This window comes from Penicillium canescens (genome assembly GCF_028828765.1).
Source record: "Penicillium canescens strain IBT 15451 chromosome Unknown utg000004l_segment0_segment0, whole genome shotgun sequence".
NCBI lineage: Eukaryota > Fungi > Ascomycota > Eurotiomycetes > Eurotiales > Aspergillaceae > Penicillium > Penicillium canescens.
Window position 1 is genome coordinate 2,525,365 of NW_026703966.1, and position 15,406 is coordinate 2,540,770.

General features: G+C 49.8%; 5 protein-coding genes across 5 annotated transcripts; 3 read left to right on the top strand and 2 right to left on the bottom strand.

Annotated features, from left to right (window-relative positions):
* Positions 1 to 170: 170 nt before the first annotated feature.
* N7446_006313 (calcium-binding mitochondrial carrier protein) lies at positions 171 to 2,328 on the top strand (the record flags this gene model as incomplete). Its single annotated transcript, XM_058515061.1, has 8 exons — positions 171 to 300; positions 355 to 435; positions 501 to 708; positions 778 to 1,397; positions 1,449 to 1,510; positions 1,568 to 1,671; positions 1,722 to 1,754; positions 1,809 to 2,328. The coding sequence occupies 8 exons, from the start codon at positions 171 to 173 to the stop codon at positions 2,326 to 2,328; spliced, it is 1,758 nt and encodes a 585-aa protein (XP_058372239.1).
* A 681-nt stretch (positions 2,329 to 3,009) lies between these two features.
* On the bottom strand, positions 3,010 to 4,410 carry N7446_006314 (glutathione S-transferase family protein; the record flags this gene model as incomplete). The annotated part of the gene is made up of 5 exons (XM_058515062.1): positions 4,254 to 4,410; positions 4,028 to 4,196; positions 3,892 to 3,978; positions 3,660 to 3,838; positions 3,010 to 3,597 (listed from the first exon to the last, which is right to left on the bottom strand). The coding sequence occupies exons 1-5, from the start codon at positions 4,386 to 4,388 to the stop codon at positions 3,010 to 3,012; spliced, it is 1,158 nt and encodes a 385-aa protein (XP_058372240.1). The 5' UTR covers positions 4,389 to 4,410.
* A 277-nt stretch (positions 4,411 to 4,687) lies between these two features.
* Positions 4,688 to 8,018, bottom strand: ubaA (E1 ubiquitin-activating protein ubaA; the record flags this gene model as incomplete). The annotated part of the gene is made up of 7 exons (XM_058515063.1): positions 4,688 to 4,826; positions 4,883 to 4,905; positions 4,956 to 5,758; positions 5,815 to 7,665; positions 7,734 to 7,819; positions 7,876 to 7,964; positions 8,013 to 8,018. The coding sequence occupies 7 exons, from the start codon at positions 8,016 to 8,018 to the stop codon at positions 4,688 to 4,690; spliced, it is 2,997 nt and encodes a 998-aa protein (XP_058372241.1).
* Positions 8,019 to 8,773: 755 nt separating this feature from the next.
* N7446_006316 (uncharacterized protein) lies at positions 8,774 to 11,149 on the top strand (the record flags this gene model as incomplete). Its single annotated transcript, XM_058515064.1, has 1 exon — positions 8,774 to 11,149. The coding sequence occupies one exon, from the start codon at positions 8,774 to 8,776 to the stop codon at positions 11,147 to 11,149; it is 2,376 nt and encodes a 791-aa protein (XP_058372242.1).
* Positions 11,150 to 13,020: 1,871 nt separating this feature from the next.
* On the top strand, positions 13,021 to 14,082 carry N7446_006317 (putative short chain dehydrogenase/oxidoreductase; the record flags this gene model as incomplete). The annotated part of the gene is made up of 2 exons (XM_058515065.1): positions 13,021 to 13,339; positions 13,403 to 14,082. 2 exons carry the CDS (start codon positions 13,021 to 13,023, stop codon positions 14,080 to 14,082), a joined length of 999 nt encoding a protein of 332 aa, XP_058372243.1.
* Positions 14,083 to 15,406: the final 1,324 nt, after the last annotated feature.

Consider the following 15,406-nt stretch of genomic DNA (forward strand, 5'->3'; position numbering starts at 1 on the left):
AATCCGGTAATGGCGTCAAGAGCCCAAGCAAATCGCCGAGCGTCGATTAATCATTGCAACTTACCCGTCCCCACCTTCTATGCTCCTCCCCTACTCTCTACAATAGGGGCTTACCCGATTTTATTTTGAACAAATGATGAAGGGTACTCGGTAACAATTTTTCTCCGATCATGGCACCCGGCGAGTCGAAAGATGAACGCGACGAACGAGTTGCCAAACTCTGGAAGACCCTGGATACTCGACGCGAAGGCCATATCGACTTGACTGGGCTCAAGAAGGGCCTTAAGAAGATCGATCATCGTGGGTCTGACCGGGTCCCGTGCTGCTGCACCTGACTAACACGTCTCTTGCCAGCACTAAAAAATGCAGATGACATGGTACGCAACGTCGTGCGGGAAGTCGACACCAATGGTGATGGCCGTATAGACCAAGCTGGTAAGATCACAAGCACCGGGAAAGGAATGTCCTGGCCGCGCGCCATCGATCCTAATTGTCTCTAGAATTCCGAGCGTTTGTCGACCACACGGAGGATGGATTATGGAAGATGTTTCAGAGAATCGATCGCAATCAGAACGGGGTAATCGACAAAACCGAATTACGGAACGCCTTTGCTCAGTCCGGAGTCACGGTCTCGAACGCCAAACTCGACCAGTTTTTCGCGGAGGTCGACAAAAACAATGACGGGGTCATCTCATACACAGAGTGGAGGTTAGACACACCCGGACTGGTCAAGTGAGGCTGAACAGCCTGGGCTGACGTATCTACTCTTTCATCTAGGGACTTCCTTCTTTTCCTACCTCTACATTCCCCGACCGACCTTCACGCAGTCTTGTCATATTACACGGCCACGGGCAATCTAAACCTGGAAGGAGATGTCCACATCAATGACCTGCAGGGTTTAGGTACAGACCACCCGTTTCTTACACCTTATATTCTGGCCATCCAAGCCTTTTTGTACAATATTCTCTCCCTACCCGCTTTGGCCTCTCTCCTTCCTTCAGCCCACGCGCAAACCACCCAGAGCTCAAAGTTGGGACCTGTTCCTGATGATGACTTTGCCTCGATAGAGGGAGACTTCGAGCTGGAGTGGCTGCCCATCCCCAAGACTACCGCCATGTGGATGTCTCTGCGATATTATGAACGGAAGTTGACCGAAAATACCCCTCAATTAGGCTACTTCGTTGCAGGTGGAATTGCGGGCGCCGTCTCGAGGACGGCCACCGCTCCCCTTGACCGTCTCAAAGTCTATCTGATTGCTCAAACCGGCGTCAAAGAAACAACCATCCGAGCGGCGAAGGAGGGAGCCCCGCTGGTTGCGGCAGGAAACGCCTCCAGAACACTAGTCGATGCTCTGAAAGTATTATGGCGAGCTGGAGGAATCCGCAGTTTGTTTGCAGGTTTGTTATGCTATTCGTCCCTAGCTCGAAGCCTTGACTAATCGCCAACAGGAAATGGCTTGAACGTTGTGAAGGTTATGCCAGAGTCTGCAATCAAGTTTGGAGCCTATGAGGTTGGTTGATATGCAAATTGATTTATCATGGGAATATGGGTGCTGACCAGATATCAGTCTGCGAAACGAGCATTTGCGCGACTTGAAGGGCATAATGATACCAAGCGACTCCTCCCCACGTCACAGTTCATGTCCGGTGGTTTCGGTGGAATGGTTGCACAGTAGGTCTCGCATTATTCTGGGAGGAGACACAATTCTAATCCCTTTCCAGATGTTTTGTATACCCCCTTGATACCCTTAAATTGTGAGTACACCACCCAACCATTTATGTGGACAAGATAGCTTATTATCTCGACAGTCGCATGCAGTGTGAAACTGTAAAGGGTGGCCCAAGGGGCAACCAGCTCATTGCAGTCACCGCGACGAAGGTCTGGAACAAGAATGGCTTACTTGGCTTTTTCCGAGGACTTCCTCTTGGCCTCGTCGGAATGTTCCCCTACGCCGCAATCGACTTGTCGACATTTGAATATTTGAAACGGACCCTTATTGCTAAAAAGGCACGCGAGCAAGGCTGTCATGAAGATGATGTACCGCTCGGCAACTTCGCAACAGGTGCAATTGGCGCGACAAGTGGTGGATTCAGCGCATCGATTGTCTATCCCCTCAATGTCCTACGCACCCGACTGCAAACCCAGGGTACAGTCATGCACCCGCCTACGTACAACGGCATCGGCGATGTCCTACGCAGTACTCTTGCATCCGAAGGACCCCGCGGTCTTTACAAAGGACTCACACCCAACCTTCTAAAGGTGGCACCGGCTATGTCGATCAGTTACGTGGTATACGAAAACGCGAAACGCACGCTCGGCTTGAGATGATCTGCCCGCTCAAAATCATTCCTCAGTTTCCTCGTCCCTTCTTCCATACCTCGACAGATACCGGCGCCAGCCAAACGTCGGCATCCTGGCCCCTGGTTACCGGCACAACATACCCCGGCGCCTTGCGGCTAATATTTGATATTTGCCCGCTTGAATTTCCCAAGCGTCACCTCGAGATACCCACCGGATCCATCTAGACATGTTGAATCCCTCGCTCACAGGTGCATTTCAATAAAGCATACCTTGCCCTGTCGATCTCTTCTTCTCTGATGCCATTTAGAGATCAAACTTTTGCATTTGCCTTTGCTTGATCCCTGTACGTCAGGGTTTCAACATGTAATTTTTCATTTCTCTTTTGCTTATGTTGCTCACTTGAGACAACTGTACTTTTGGCCTGCCTTTAATACAAAAGGCATCGTGAAACCCAACAATCATCAACCACATCAGCATGGCAAGGCGTCGATACAATACCACGGGACTTTTTTTGCTTTCTTTTTGTCTATACTAGAAAATCTACATCCTCGAACAATTGAGAAAGAAACCAAGCATCAGAATACCGATCAGCAATTAGATTGCAACCATGATACTCCGTAGAAATAGAAATACTCAATTGAATGTCATTCTGATTAACTTAGTCGATACCGCATCCAACAGTTGCAATCACAATACCACCACAATAACTTATCCCAATGAAGCCCCCTTAACAGCCCTCACCTCCTCATCCTTAGGAAGAATATCAGGCACGGGCCCAAGAGGCGTAATAGCAAACTGATTAATCTGCTTATGACTCTTAGTATAATGGAACTTGATATGCTCAAACTCAGTGGTATCCCGGAAAGCAGGAACATCCCAATACAAGCGCCTCACCCAGGCATGAATAGCCGGGAAGCCGGAGCGGATATCACGAAGATTGCACTTGAAATGCTGCACGTAGACAGGATCGAAGCGAATGATAGTCGTGTACAATCTGATATCCGCCTCTGTGATCTCATCGCCGAAGAAATACGGCTTTGAGGCGGCTTGTTGTTTGGCTAGGTGGGCTTCGACTTTGTCGAGGGAGGTGAAGAGGGTTGTTACGGCTTTTTCGTAGGCTTCTTGGGTTGTTGCGAAGCCTGATTTGTAGACGCCGTTGTTGATGTCGTTGTAGATCCAGTCATTTGAGGCGTCGATCTCCGATTGCAGGGCTGGCGGGAAGGGGTCTACTCTTTTGTACTGCTCTGGGAGGAGGTCGTCGAATTCGTGGTAAAGCATTCGGATGATTTCTGAGCTCTGGTTTTTTCTTTTGGTTAGAATGTTGGTTCGAGGATATGTTTTCGGAATGGTGTTCTTACCTCGTTGCTGACTATCAACTTAGTCTTCTTGTCGAAGAGGACTGGGACCGTGAATCGGCCTGTATAGTCCGGGTCATTGGAGAAGTATACTTGGCGGATATGGGTGAACTCCGGGTGCAGGGGATCGGGAATAGTGTTCTCTCCCGGGAGCTTCTCATCGGAAGTAGCGAATCGCCAGCCTGGAATGTAAGTTAGGGTCTTATGGTTTGATTTGATTCTCAACAGAACTTACCATTCTCGCCAAGGTGCCAGTGCACCGAGGAGAAGGAGATGAAGTCTTCAAGACCCTTGAGCTTCCGGGTAATCAGAGTCCGGTGAGCTAAGCAATTAGCATCAGGCCGAGTATAAGATTGGAAGCTCTAACATACCCCATGGGCAAGCGTACGACACATAGAGATGGTAACGGCCCTTCTCAGGAGGGAACTGAGCGCCAGCCTCTCTAGAGATCCAGTTCCGGAAGACGGATTGCTGACGCTTGAACTCGCCCGACTTGTCGGCGGGGTTCACCCAATCGGTGATTTTGGCGGAATTGCCGGTCTTTTATCACGGATCAGCATTTAATTAATTGTCGCTGATGTCTTGAGAGGTTCATACAGCCATGTTTCGGGAATATAAGAAAGGTGCGGAGAAGCTGAAACTTTGGGAAGCTTTAGAAATGAGCCCCACACGGAAACTTGCTAGATGTGGAAGATTGTGTAAAACTTGTGAACGAAGAAGGGTAGAGAACATAAGCGGCAGACACGGAATATTTATAGGTCTTTAGATCTCGCGGAAGAAGGGAATATAAGTATTTGCGGGGCATTACGTCTTTGATCAAATGCTGAGTCAGGTGTTGCTTATCGAGAGCTCGATCAGCTTTGACAAAGCAGAGTCTTGGCAATCCAAATAGGAAATTCCTCTAACGGCTTATGCAGAGCAATATAATCTACACGAACACACTGACAGTGGAGTGGAAATAGTCATAAATTCTAGCTATTGTACTAACTTAAGCTTTTCATCGGGTCTAGTTTACCCAAATAGCCCAACATTTATTTAGTCAGCTTGACCATCACGTAGGGGACCTCCACGTCTTCCTCGGTCTGGTCCTCGGCAGTCACCTCGAAGATGATGTTCTTCTGATGCTCCGGAACTGGCTTCTTGCTGACATGCTCCACAAGTTTGCTCATGCTATAAGTCCCAATGTTAGTTAATTAACTCGTGTTCGTAGGAAAGAAGTAACTTACGGCAGAGGAAGACGGTCCTTCACCTTCGCGGGGGGTAGAAGCTGGCATACAACAAGCTGACCCCAGAGCTGACCATGGTGATATCCAAACCCTTCTCGGCAAAGTAGTCAAGGAACTCTTGGAGGGGAATGTCTTCCACCTCGAAACGGTCCCAGAGCTTGTCAATGGTGACCTCGCCTTGCTTGCCCTGGTATTTGCCCTTTTCGCTTTGGATCGGCTCACTGAAACTGAAGAATGGAAGCGCAAGGTTGACAAAACCGTTCTTATATTGTTCAATGTCGTCATTGCCGTCAACGACCTTGAAAAGCTCAAGGGCGACGAGACCAGTGACCAAGGCGGTAGTGGTGGCAATGGCAGGGATAATCTTTCCGGCAATGAACTTAGTCTTGTGTCGGTCAGCTTGGGGAATGTCATAGTTGTCCGCACGGAGGTTGCTGGCGGCAGTAATAAAGTCGATATGGTGGTTGGTGTCATCATCCTTTTCGAACTCAACGGGCTGCAAGCGGAAGCCAGCGAGAGAGTTGGGCGAAGGGAGAGTGGCCACCAATTTTTGGATTTCATCGTCATCGTTGGACGAACCTCCGGCTGGTTGGGCATTGGGATCAGGGTCGTTCTCATTGGCCTGGATCTTAACATTCGAGCTGGGTGTGAACTCGGGGATGATCATATCATCAACCACCTTGCGGTAATAGCCCTTGTCTGCGCCAGGGTTCTTGATGCCATAGTTGAACGCGTGAAGATTGGCACCAGCGATAACGAATCCAAGATGGGTTGGGTTGAGACTGTCAAACTTCAAGGGTGTAGGCGCGCGCTTAGGTCCAGACCAGAAGAGTTGACCAGAAGAAGTTTTGGAGTCCCGGGGAAGTTGTAGAGCAGCTGTTGGATTGCGTTGTTGTATTGGGACTCGAATTGCTGACGGGCCCAGACAATACAATCATCGAAGGTTAAAGGCTTATCGGTGACCAAGAAGTCACGGAGATGCTCCAAGGTCTGCTTTTCGTTACCCGCCTGCTTGAGTGTTTTATCAATGTAGTCAGGTTCCGAGAGGTACATATTGACTGATTCCGGTGGACCAACGAAGTAGGTCTGGAAAATATCCCGTGCCCAGGCAATGGTATGCTCAATGCGGTTCGGGAAACTCTTCAGAGTACACATGGGGAACGACTTCTCAGGAGGATCCTGAGAGCTGGAGTATGACTCCGTGATGAAGGGGAGAACAACCTGAGTGTTGCCCTTTGTGCCGAGAGTACCGCTCTCCAGCAATGGCTTGCGGAAGAAGACACAGCGGCGATCGACATATGTACGAGCATCAACGTTATCCAAAGCATTCGTCACACCGTCCAGGCCGTTCCAGAAGCTTTCGTTGAAGATTTCCTCGGTATCAGGTCCAACGCGGTCACGGAGAGTCACAATCTTGCCCTGCAACTCTGGGTTCATGGCCTGTGCGGCCGCGGATGCGCATTCACTCTTCAGTCTGCCAACATCCTTGGTGCGGAAGAGGAATTGCCGGTTCAGGTTGCTCTTCTCGATCTGATCCATATCGGTAACGTAGATCTTTCCTTTGGGGCCTGTACCAAGACCGATCATGGCCCAGTTTTTCAGAGTCTCGCAACCAATGGCACCGGCGCCGACCAAAAATTGGGTGACATTGGCAAGCTTGTCCTGGAACTCCTTACCAAACACCGCAATCTGTCCATCGTAACGAGTACCAAGGGGCTTGCAGCTCTCCTCGGATCGAGTGACCGATGAAGGCAAAGATTCGAGGGAGTCAAAGTACAGCCACTGTTGCACAGGACTGAACTTGCCGGAAACTGCCTTCAAGACTTCCTGAGCAGCGATACCACCGAAGAAGGCAGCCAGAGGATTCAGATCACCACGGGCCTGGTAGCTGAGTTCCTTGATGATCTTCTCACTCAGTTCAACCTTCTCCTCGCCAGCTGCAGCAAGATCAGTAGCAAGCTTGAGGACCTCCTGGGCATCACTATCATTGTGAGGGCGAGGTAATTGGCCATCATGAGTCTCAGCAAACTTGTGGAGAGCCTGGATACCAATGTGCATTTGCAGAGGCCGATCAAACTTGGCGTAGTCGGAAATCAAAAGCTCGGGGTTCTTGAGCTGCTCCTCCAATGACTGGAAATCAATAAACTTAGGCATCTTGACTTGGTTGAAGAGACCTCCACCCTGATATGTTCCAAGGCCGGAGACATCGCCAATGGTGAAAGTATATGGTCCCTTGACAGTGATCTTGCGAGGCGCACTGTCGTTAAGGCCTTCCATTCCCTGGACTTCAGTAAATGTGACGAAATCCCCATCTTCCAGTCCATGTCGGGTCTCATCCAATGCCGATACCAAGCCATCCTCGTCGATGTCTGCAACAATTCCACCGGCAGGCTCCTCGCCAGTAGGATCACCAACCGTGAAATTCTTTCCGAAATCATTGAAGAGGTAACCGAAGAGACCGAATGTATCCGTGATCGTGAGGTAAATTCCGTTCTTGTGGCAGAAGTCCGCAATCGCCAGTTGTTCCTTCAGAGGGGTTTGTGTAAGAACAACTGCCTGGTAGCGCTTAAGCTGTTCCAAATCATCCACAATCTTCTGGCCTTCGTGAACAGTAACTGGAACGTAAGAGTTCAACTCGGCGACTCGCGGGGCGGTAACTTCGGCGCGCGGCTTGCCGACATCTGAGGCCTGGAGGAAGAACTGTGAAGAAAGGTCCGCGATAGCGACTGGGGCAGGATCGTGGAGAGTGAGGGATTTCACGCCGGCGAGAGCGATGTTTTTGGCTAGACCAGTCAGAACGATGTGATAAGAACGAGAGGATCCGGTCGATAACCGCTTAGGTTAAACTTACCAATTTCCACACCCAGGCCCTTCAGACCCACGACCAAGACATTGGAAGATCCCATACGCTTCATGGCCTCGTGACCAAGAACGTACCTCGAAAGCGTCAGTATACTAGGATACTCGAGCCTCACTCAGTGCGGGGCACTCACAGTTGTCGACTGTAGAGGGACTCGTCGATTTCCCCATGTTTGATCATCTCGACGGTTTCTTCTGGGTTATCGACCTGCATCTTGGCGTCCTTGGAACGTATTAGCGGCAATACATTCATTCCCCGAAAAGACCATACCGTCATGATTCGTTTTTCTGACGGAGCTCCGATGTCGTCTTCGGACGCTCTGCGTTTGTTCGGCTTAGCCGCGTCTCGAACAGGAATATTGGAACGAATGATGAAAATCAGGAAGTGAAAGCCTTGCGGGGAAGCAAGACTTTCGACAGTGATGATAAATCAAGTTGCAACGCCAGCGTACCAGGTACCTAGCTCGACGAGCACAAAGTAAACTAACAATCCGAACGCAAACGACGGATTGCGGAGAACTATTCAGAGATAAATTTAAGCGGTTTCAGGGAGGAGGAGCAAAAGAAAAGAGAAGGGAGTAGAAAGTGAGTGAGAGATCGAGGGAACCAACGACGTAAGAGTGGAGGGGACAGCTATTGGCTGACTAAGGAGGCGGTGAACAATCTCGGAAGCCCCGCGATACTTTGATGAACACTTGAAGCTGCAGTTGAGTGTGTTGAGAGTCTTGGGTTTCTTGAAGGGTGCTTTAAAGATTGCAGTTGAGCTTGAAAGATGAAAACGGTCCCTGTTGTGCTGTGCCAGCTTTGAACGTCGTCATCCCACCCTCCCACGACGCGTCTCGGCATCAACGTGTAGCTTGGCGCTGAAACGCCCGACTTCTTATGTGTCGCTTCGAGTTTGTAGGCCGTGGTCTATTATACTGGCAGCGTCAAAACTGTCCAGGGGAGAGGAGGCGGTTCTCCAGGTGAGTTTCATCTGTATACCCCGGTGACCAGTCAGTAGTTGACATCCGACAGTGAAATTCCGTCAGAATGCTCCACGAGATCCTGCTCTCCCTCTCCGGCCAACCGTCACCCCTATTCGGCACCCAAACGGGAAAAGGCGCTGTCGCTCAAGATGATTTTCCCCTTCTTTCACCTCCGGAGAAAGCCCTCCTCGCATCCGTTGCCCACCTGAGTCGGCTCCACGCTCAGCTACGGACACGCGCCTCCGAAATTTCGTCCGTGAACCCGTCCGTCGTCTGCCGCTCAGTCTCCATGGCCATCGTGGGGACACACCTAAGCGAATTTCAAAAGAAAATCTTGGAAGTGGAAAGAGCGATTCTTGCCGAAGATAGTGGATATGTTGGAGGCTACGGTATCGTCCCATTGTCGACTATCGTTGGAGAATTCGCACCGTGGACGCGGCGGATGGAGTGGCTCTGGGATATCGCCCAATTTATTCAACCCGAGAGGAAGAAGGGCGAACGGCCCCATGGCTCCACTGGTGCAGAACTCATTGATCATCTGCGGACCGAAGCTCACACCGGATATCTTGATATCAAAGAGATGGCCTTAAATTTAGAGGCATCTGCAGAGGCAGCATGGATGAAGCAACTTTCCATGTGGCTTCTTTATGGGAACCTCCCTATGTACGGCAAGGATGACTTCTTCATCCAGGAGGATTTCGAAAGCGAAGGCGACGAGGCACAATTCAGCATAAACAGCCACCTACTTCCGAAATTTGTTCCGGCACAAACGGCAGGTTCAGTATTGTTCATTGGCAAATCGCTAAACCATATTCGGGCAAAACGGAAAACGTCAATGCCAGGAACCTCTACTGCACCAGTAACTTTGTATCGAGAACACATAGAGCAACTCGCAAGCTTGCAAGCACCAATTTCGCCTGTGAAGCTATCTTCTGCTGTTGATTGCATTCGTCTTTCACTTTCTCAGTCAACCCTGTCCAAACTATTGCCACTTCCAAAAATCCTCGAAATCCTCGATTTACTTCACGGGTTCCTTCTACTGGGGCGGGGTGAGTTTGCAGTCGCCCTGGTATCACATGCAGATGCCCGCCTGGAAGAAAGTCGACGTCGTGGGTTAACGTTGGCCCGTAATGGGCCATCTAGTAAACTTGACGGTCTCGCCATCAAAGAAGGGGATGTCACAACTGCCTTAGTCCAAGCATGGGCGGAGCTGTTTTCTTTGCAAAAAGAAGAGGACCAAGCTGATGACCAGCTTGAACTTGCCCGGAATCTTCTTTCTCTATCCATCTGTGGTCGAAAAAAGGAACGGCCAATGACCCCAGCCCAGAACGCTAATCCGATAGCGGAGATCTCGAAAGTATCATTCGAGGACTTACTTTTCCCGACACCCACACAACTAACAGCACAAATCCGAACCCCTCTCGACTTGTTCATCTCGAGCTCTGACATTCTCATATATTCCAAGATCCACTCTTATCTTCTGGGTATAAGACGGGCTCAAATTAGGCTTGGAGATCTTTGGAAGCGAACTTCATTACGCAGAAACCACCCTACTCCACGGGGACCACCGCGAAGCAATAGCGCCTTTGGTCAAGCTAGATTAAAGGCAGGAAGAGAAAGAGATAATGCCCGTGTTCGCCAAATGCGCCCAATCTGGGCCACAAGCAGCGCGTGTTTGTTCGTGCTTTCAGAAATTGGCACCTTCTTCCAGGGAGAGGTGGTCAATGAATCGTGGCAGCACCTCCGTGAGTGGATTGAAGGCAGGTCTTCGTCCACAAGATCAGCACCCGGCTCTCGGCCTGGAACCGCGTCCACTTCCAAACTACAAGAAGATTCTGGGGCAAACTCCTTGGATCATAGGCCCACCGGAGATCCTTTCGAGTCTGGCTCACAAACCATGGGACGGCATGACCCTGAGGCTCTGACTGTTGCTCATCGTCGGCACTTGGCGTCTCTCGTTCAATCCCTCTTTCTAACCGAGGTACCATTCACAAATACCCTGAGAAGCATCCTCACCGACATCGACCGCTTTGTCGCACTCGTGATTCGACTGGAAAACATCCAACGGAATATGGACTTGGAAACCGACGAAGGTGTCGTGGATGCCATGATCGACTATGCCCAAGAAGAACGTGAGATGTGGGAAATGCTGGGCTCCACACGCAACCACGTCGAGACGGGCATGAAAGACCTCGTTACGAGCCTGCGGAACATCGACGATAGCCGATCAGGAGAAGGACGCGGATCCGTAGATTTCGGAACAGAATTCGGCCAGATGGGGTTCGGGCCCCAACGAGAGGACAGTGCAGGCCCCAGTTTCAGTCATTATATGCCCCGCAAACCTGCAGGCGTGGACAGACTACTCATGAAACTGGACTTTGGCAGCCTTCGCACCGGCTTCGGGCCCGAGACCTCCGCGGGTCTGGCGGGTATGCAATAAGGGCCGAAGCAACCTATGTGCCACAGACCGATCATTGTGTATTTTTTTTTTTTTTTTTTTTTTGCTACTTTTTTTTTCGCGGCTCCCCAGCGAGGGATTGGCGTTTTATCCTCCGGGCTTCGGTAACGTTGGGACAGTCTACAGGAGTCTGGACACTATGCGGATTGTTTCTCCATTTGCCTCTGGCCGGCTCCATGGAGTTCGACTCCTCCACGACTGCAGGATGGAGGTCATGTGTAGCCTGATGGGCTCTTTATTTAAGGATCCACGGCAGGACAATGCATACACCGTGTCTTCGCAGATCGCTCTTATTTTCTTTATTAACAGAAATAGCAGAAAGCTTCCTTATCTATTCTCCAGTGGTACCGATGGTCTGAAATTAGATTGCAAACCACCCTCCGGGGCGTTCGAGATCGCCTTAGATGCTTCGATAGTCCTTGTCTAGCGGGCACGGAAACTAGGTAACTTACGTGTCCCAGTATAATCTACGTAGGGCTCAAGTTACTGAACGGGCTACGGTGTGGCAAGAAAGTTCTAGATTGCGAGCTCGGGGCTTCCCCAGCCGCGGAAAATATGGGGAAGGCCAGGCATGCATATTGTTACTATTTGCGTAGTGGCACGTCCCCTCCAATGGCTTTAGCTCCCGCTAGGCAGAGGAAGCTTGATAGAAAGAGTTTCCCATCATTTAAGGCATAATTGAGACTACATTGTGGATTCTTTAACTCAACTTGCTGTGAAACATTAAATAACTTCATTAATCTAAACATTCGCCCCTTGTGAATTGGAGGAGTCGGTGAGAAGTAAAGGGGTGCTTGTCCCGAGGTCTGGGATTACCCGATCAGGACATCCCGAGCTGCACTGCACATCGTGAGATTGAAGATTCTTAAGCTCAGGTGCTCCATTCCCCCCCATATTAAAAACAAAAATAAACCGAAATCCGACCTCGGGACTGGAGAAGCTGTACGCCCGTGGGGTCGGGTGGATTGAGGAGTGGAACAGTGAGGGTTTTGATATGGCGGCCCGGGTATACCGAGAAAGGAGAAGACGAGATATCTCAACTGGCCTACACTACTTGGAATTTTATTGTGGAGCCTGTACCCTTTGACCATCCCGGCCAAAAGCCCGGGCTTATATCAAATCAAGGATGTGCATTACGCTTCCATTGCCCGTGAAACCCGAGTGTTCAATTGGAGGGCTGACATTCCGTAGCCGCCACTTTGCTAGGATCTTTCTTGGAATTGAGCACTTCGACCTCACAAAATAAGATCGGCATGGAAAGAAAAGAAGCTAATTCTGAGCCAATCATGCCGGGATAGAGCTCAATGTGATGGACAATCGTGCATAACTCCCGGGGACCCGAGTGGGCCATTTCGAAGCTCCGATAGTATATACCGTCTTCGGCGGCGTCCAAGGGTCACGATGCTCCAATGTTGCGCCCAGCCAGCTTGACCCCCTTTCCCCAACATACCCTCCACAGCTAATCATTGCCTCGGTGGCAAGCTTGGGCCCTGGTGGTCGTGGATGCTCCCGGTCGATGGAAGTGTCTGGGTCGTTTGAGCCACGGTGAAAGCAGCTGGTGAATCCACAGTGTCACGCGCACCTGGGTCGATTTTCCATTCAAACGAGAGGCAATCTTCTTTGCAGGATCTTATTGTTCTCGGCAACCTCTCCAAGGAAGTACCGCTTCTGTTTCTCAGACATATAAATCTGTGTCCCCGAGGGAGTCCATGTTCGAGTATCGTGAACTCTTTCGAGCCGTTGCATCTATACTTCCTTCTTGCATTTATCGACTTAATACTATACCATTTATATATTTCACTCCTTCTCTCCCCTCAAACCGTCCGATCCACATACCTTCTGCATCCTACAGCATGTCTTCCATTCTGCCCCGAGTCATGGCGCCTGTTCGCACACGGCTCGCTGGCGCTGCCGTACGCGCTCCTCGTGTTCTTGCTTTATCTTCAAGCCGCCTGTACTCGACCTCCAAAAACGCATTCAGCCCTCAAGATATTCACAATGTTTCTCACAACCCGGATCACATCCAATCAAAGTTGCCGCCAAAGAAGCTCTTGCGCAACAGCGAAAGATTCCGGGAGTTTGATATGGAGGGTCGAGTATATGCCATCACTGGCGGTGGACGAGGATTGGGGCTGTCGATGGCTGAAGCATTGATTGAGGCTGGCGCAAAAGGTAACTACATTTATTCATTATGAGACCGAAGAAAATACATACTGACTGGTAACCAAAACCTAGTTTACTGCCTGGACCGGCTCGAAACTCCTCACCAAGACTTCATTGCCGCCAAGAACAAGGCCGAGAACGAATATGGCGGTACTCTAGAGTATATCCGCATCGATGTCCGCAACAACACCGAAGTCAACACCACAATGGCCACAATCGCAGCCCAACACGAGCGCCTAGACGGTCTAGTTGCCGCAGCCGGAATCAATCACCTCCAAAGCGCACTGGAGTACTCCCAGCATGCTCTAGATGACGTGATGTCAATCAATTACAATGGAGTATTCAACTCGGCTACCGCGGCCGCCCGTCAGATGTTCAACTACCAACAAAAGGGCTCAATTCTGTTAGTAGCTAGCATGAGTGGTCTGATTGCCAACAAGGGTATGACTTCACCTGTATACAACTCATCCAAGGCGGCGGTCATCCAGCTGTCTCGCTCTCTCGCTATGGAATGGGGCCGTCATGGCATTCGAGTCAACAGCTTGTGCCCTGGCCACATTATCACTCCTATGGTTGATGAGGTCTTCCAGCAGAACCCTGCTGCCCGTGCTACCTGGGAAGCTGAGAACATGCTTGGTCGTCTGGCGCTCCCCGAGGAATTCAGGGGCTCTGCACTTTTCTGTCTCTCTGATGCAAGCAGCTTCATGACTGGTAGCACATTGCTCATTGATGGTGGCCACACTGCATGGTGAGTGGTGGCTTTTCTGGTAAATACCCTAGAAATAGACTTGCACAAAACCTGGACGCAACGAAAGTATACGGACATATTTGGCGAAAAGTTCAAAGAAGGATAATGGCGTTAGCGAAGTTTATGTAACTGCTTGCTTACTTTTTTTTTTTTCTTCCTATGGAACTGCACTGATCACCTGGACAATGTCATCCATGGATGCATAACTTTTTCGTGGGTCATCTAAACATGATCCCGTCCGCCTAGTATGAACCAGAATTGATTTGCAGGGATGAACACCGATATGAGTTGTGATCCAGCGCGATGAGAAATTATAATTATAATTACTAAACATCGCGAATAATGTCGTAAATTTTTCATAAAGCAAGCGCAGTGTTACTTTTCTACAAGACCTTCGTTGTCACCCTGATTTGTGAGCTTGGGGTGTTGTAAGTTCCGACTAGCTTCCTATAAAGGAGGCAGCAAATGCATAAGAACTGAACTTACTCACAGCAAACTGTACAGCATAAATTCTAATTTCTGGTTTGCGTCTTTGCTTGACAAATGGAAGTCGGGTATCTTTCTGTATATGACTCTCAAGCAGTGATGCCGAAGGTAGCTCCACTGGAGGGAGTGCGATTATACAGTTGACCTAAAACTTTTGATTCCACTATTGAGTCAAACATGCTCTAACCAACCTAACTTGAATGGGCATATGTGCCGAACCGTTGTGAAAGACCTCGATGCGACGGCTTCTAAAAGCCCGCTGAACTGCATTCAAAACGATGAGAAGAACGAGGAAGACGCTGAATCAAGGGGTCAGCATTGACAAGGGGCATACGGAACATACCAAGTAGAGCTCCGTGCAAATGTGTTAGCCGAGCGCGGAGGACGCTGGGGAACCGCAAGGCTGTTGTCGGCGATCCAATCAGTATGGAGAAATGACGCAGAACATGCATTGCATCGTTGAAAGTATCCCCTGTCAAACACCTATTGGCTGTGTTCTGATCGTAAAGGATCTTCTATGCGTGGGGCTTGTTAGTGGCAGGCTCGTGCGGAAAGACCATGCAGATGTGCCCCTTGCAGCGACGTGGTAGATCGATACTGACATATGATCTATGCCTGATTCATGCTGGTCTTAGACACACCGCCATCCCACCGTTTGGCATGGCAAGAAAAAGAATGTCCATGTCGAAGTGTGTCAGAGTTTGTCGCCGAGATCTACGAACAGGAACACCTGCCAACAGCAATTAGCTATCTATACCCTTGAAAAAGATATACTGTCCTTTGTCTTTCGGTACCTATATACAGGCCAGCCTTTCTTCATAAAAGGTATCCATAGAGACTTT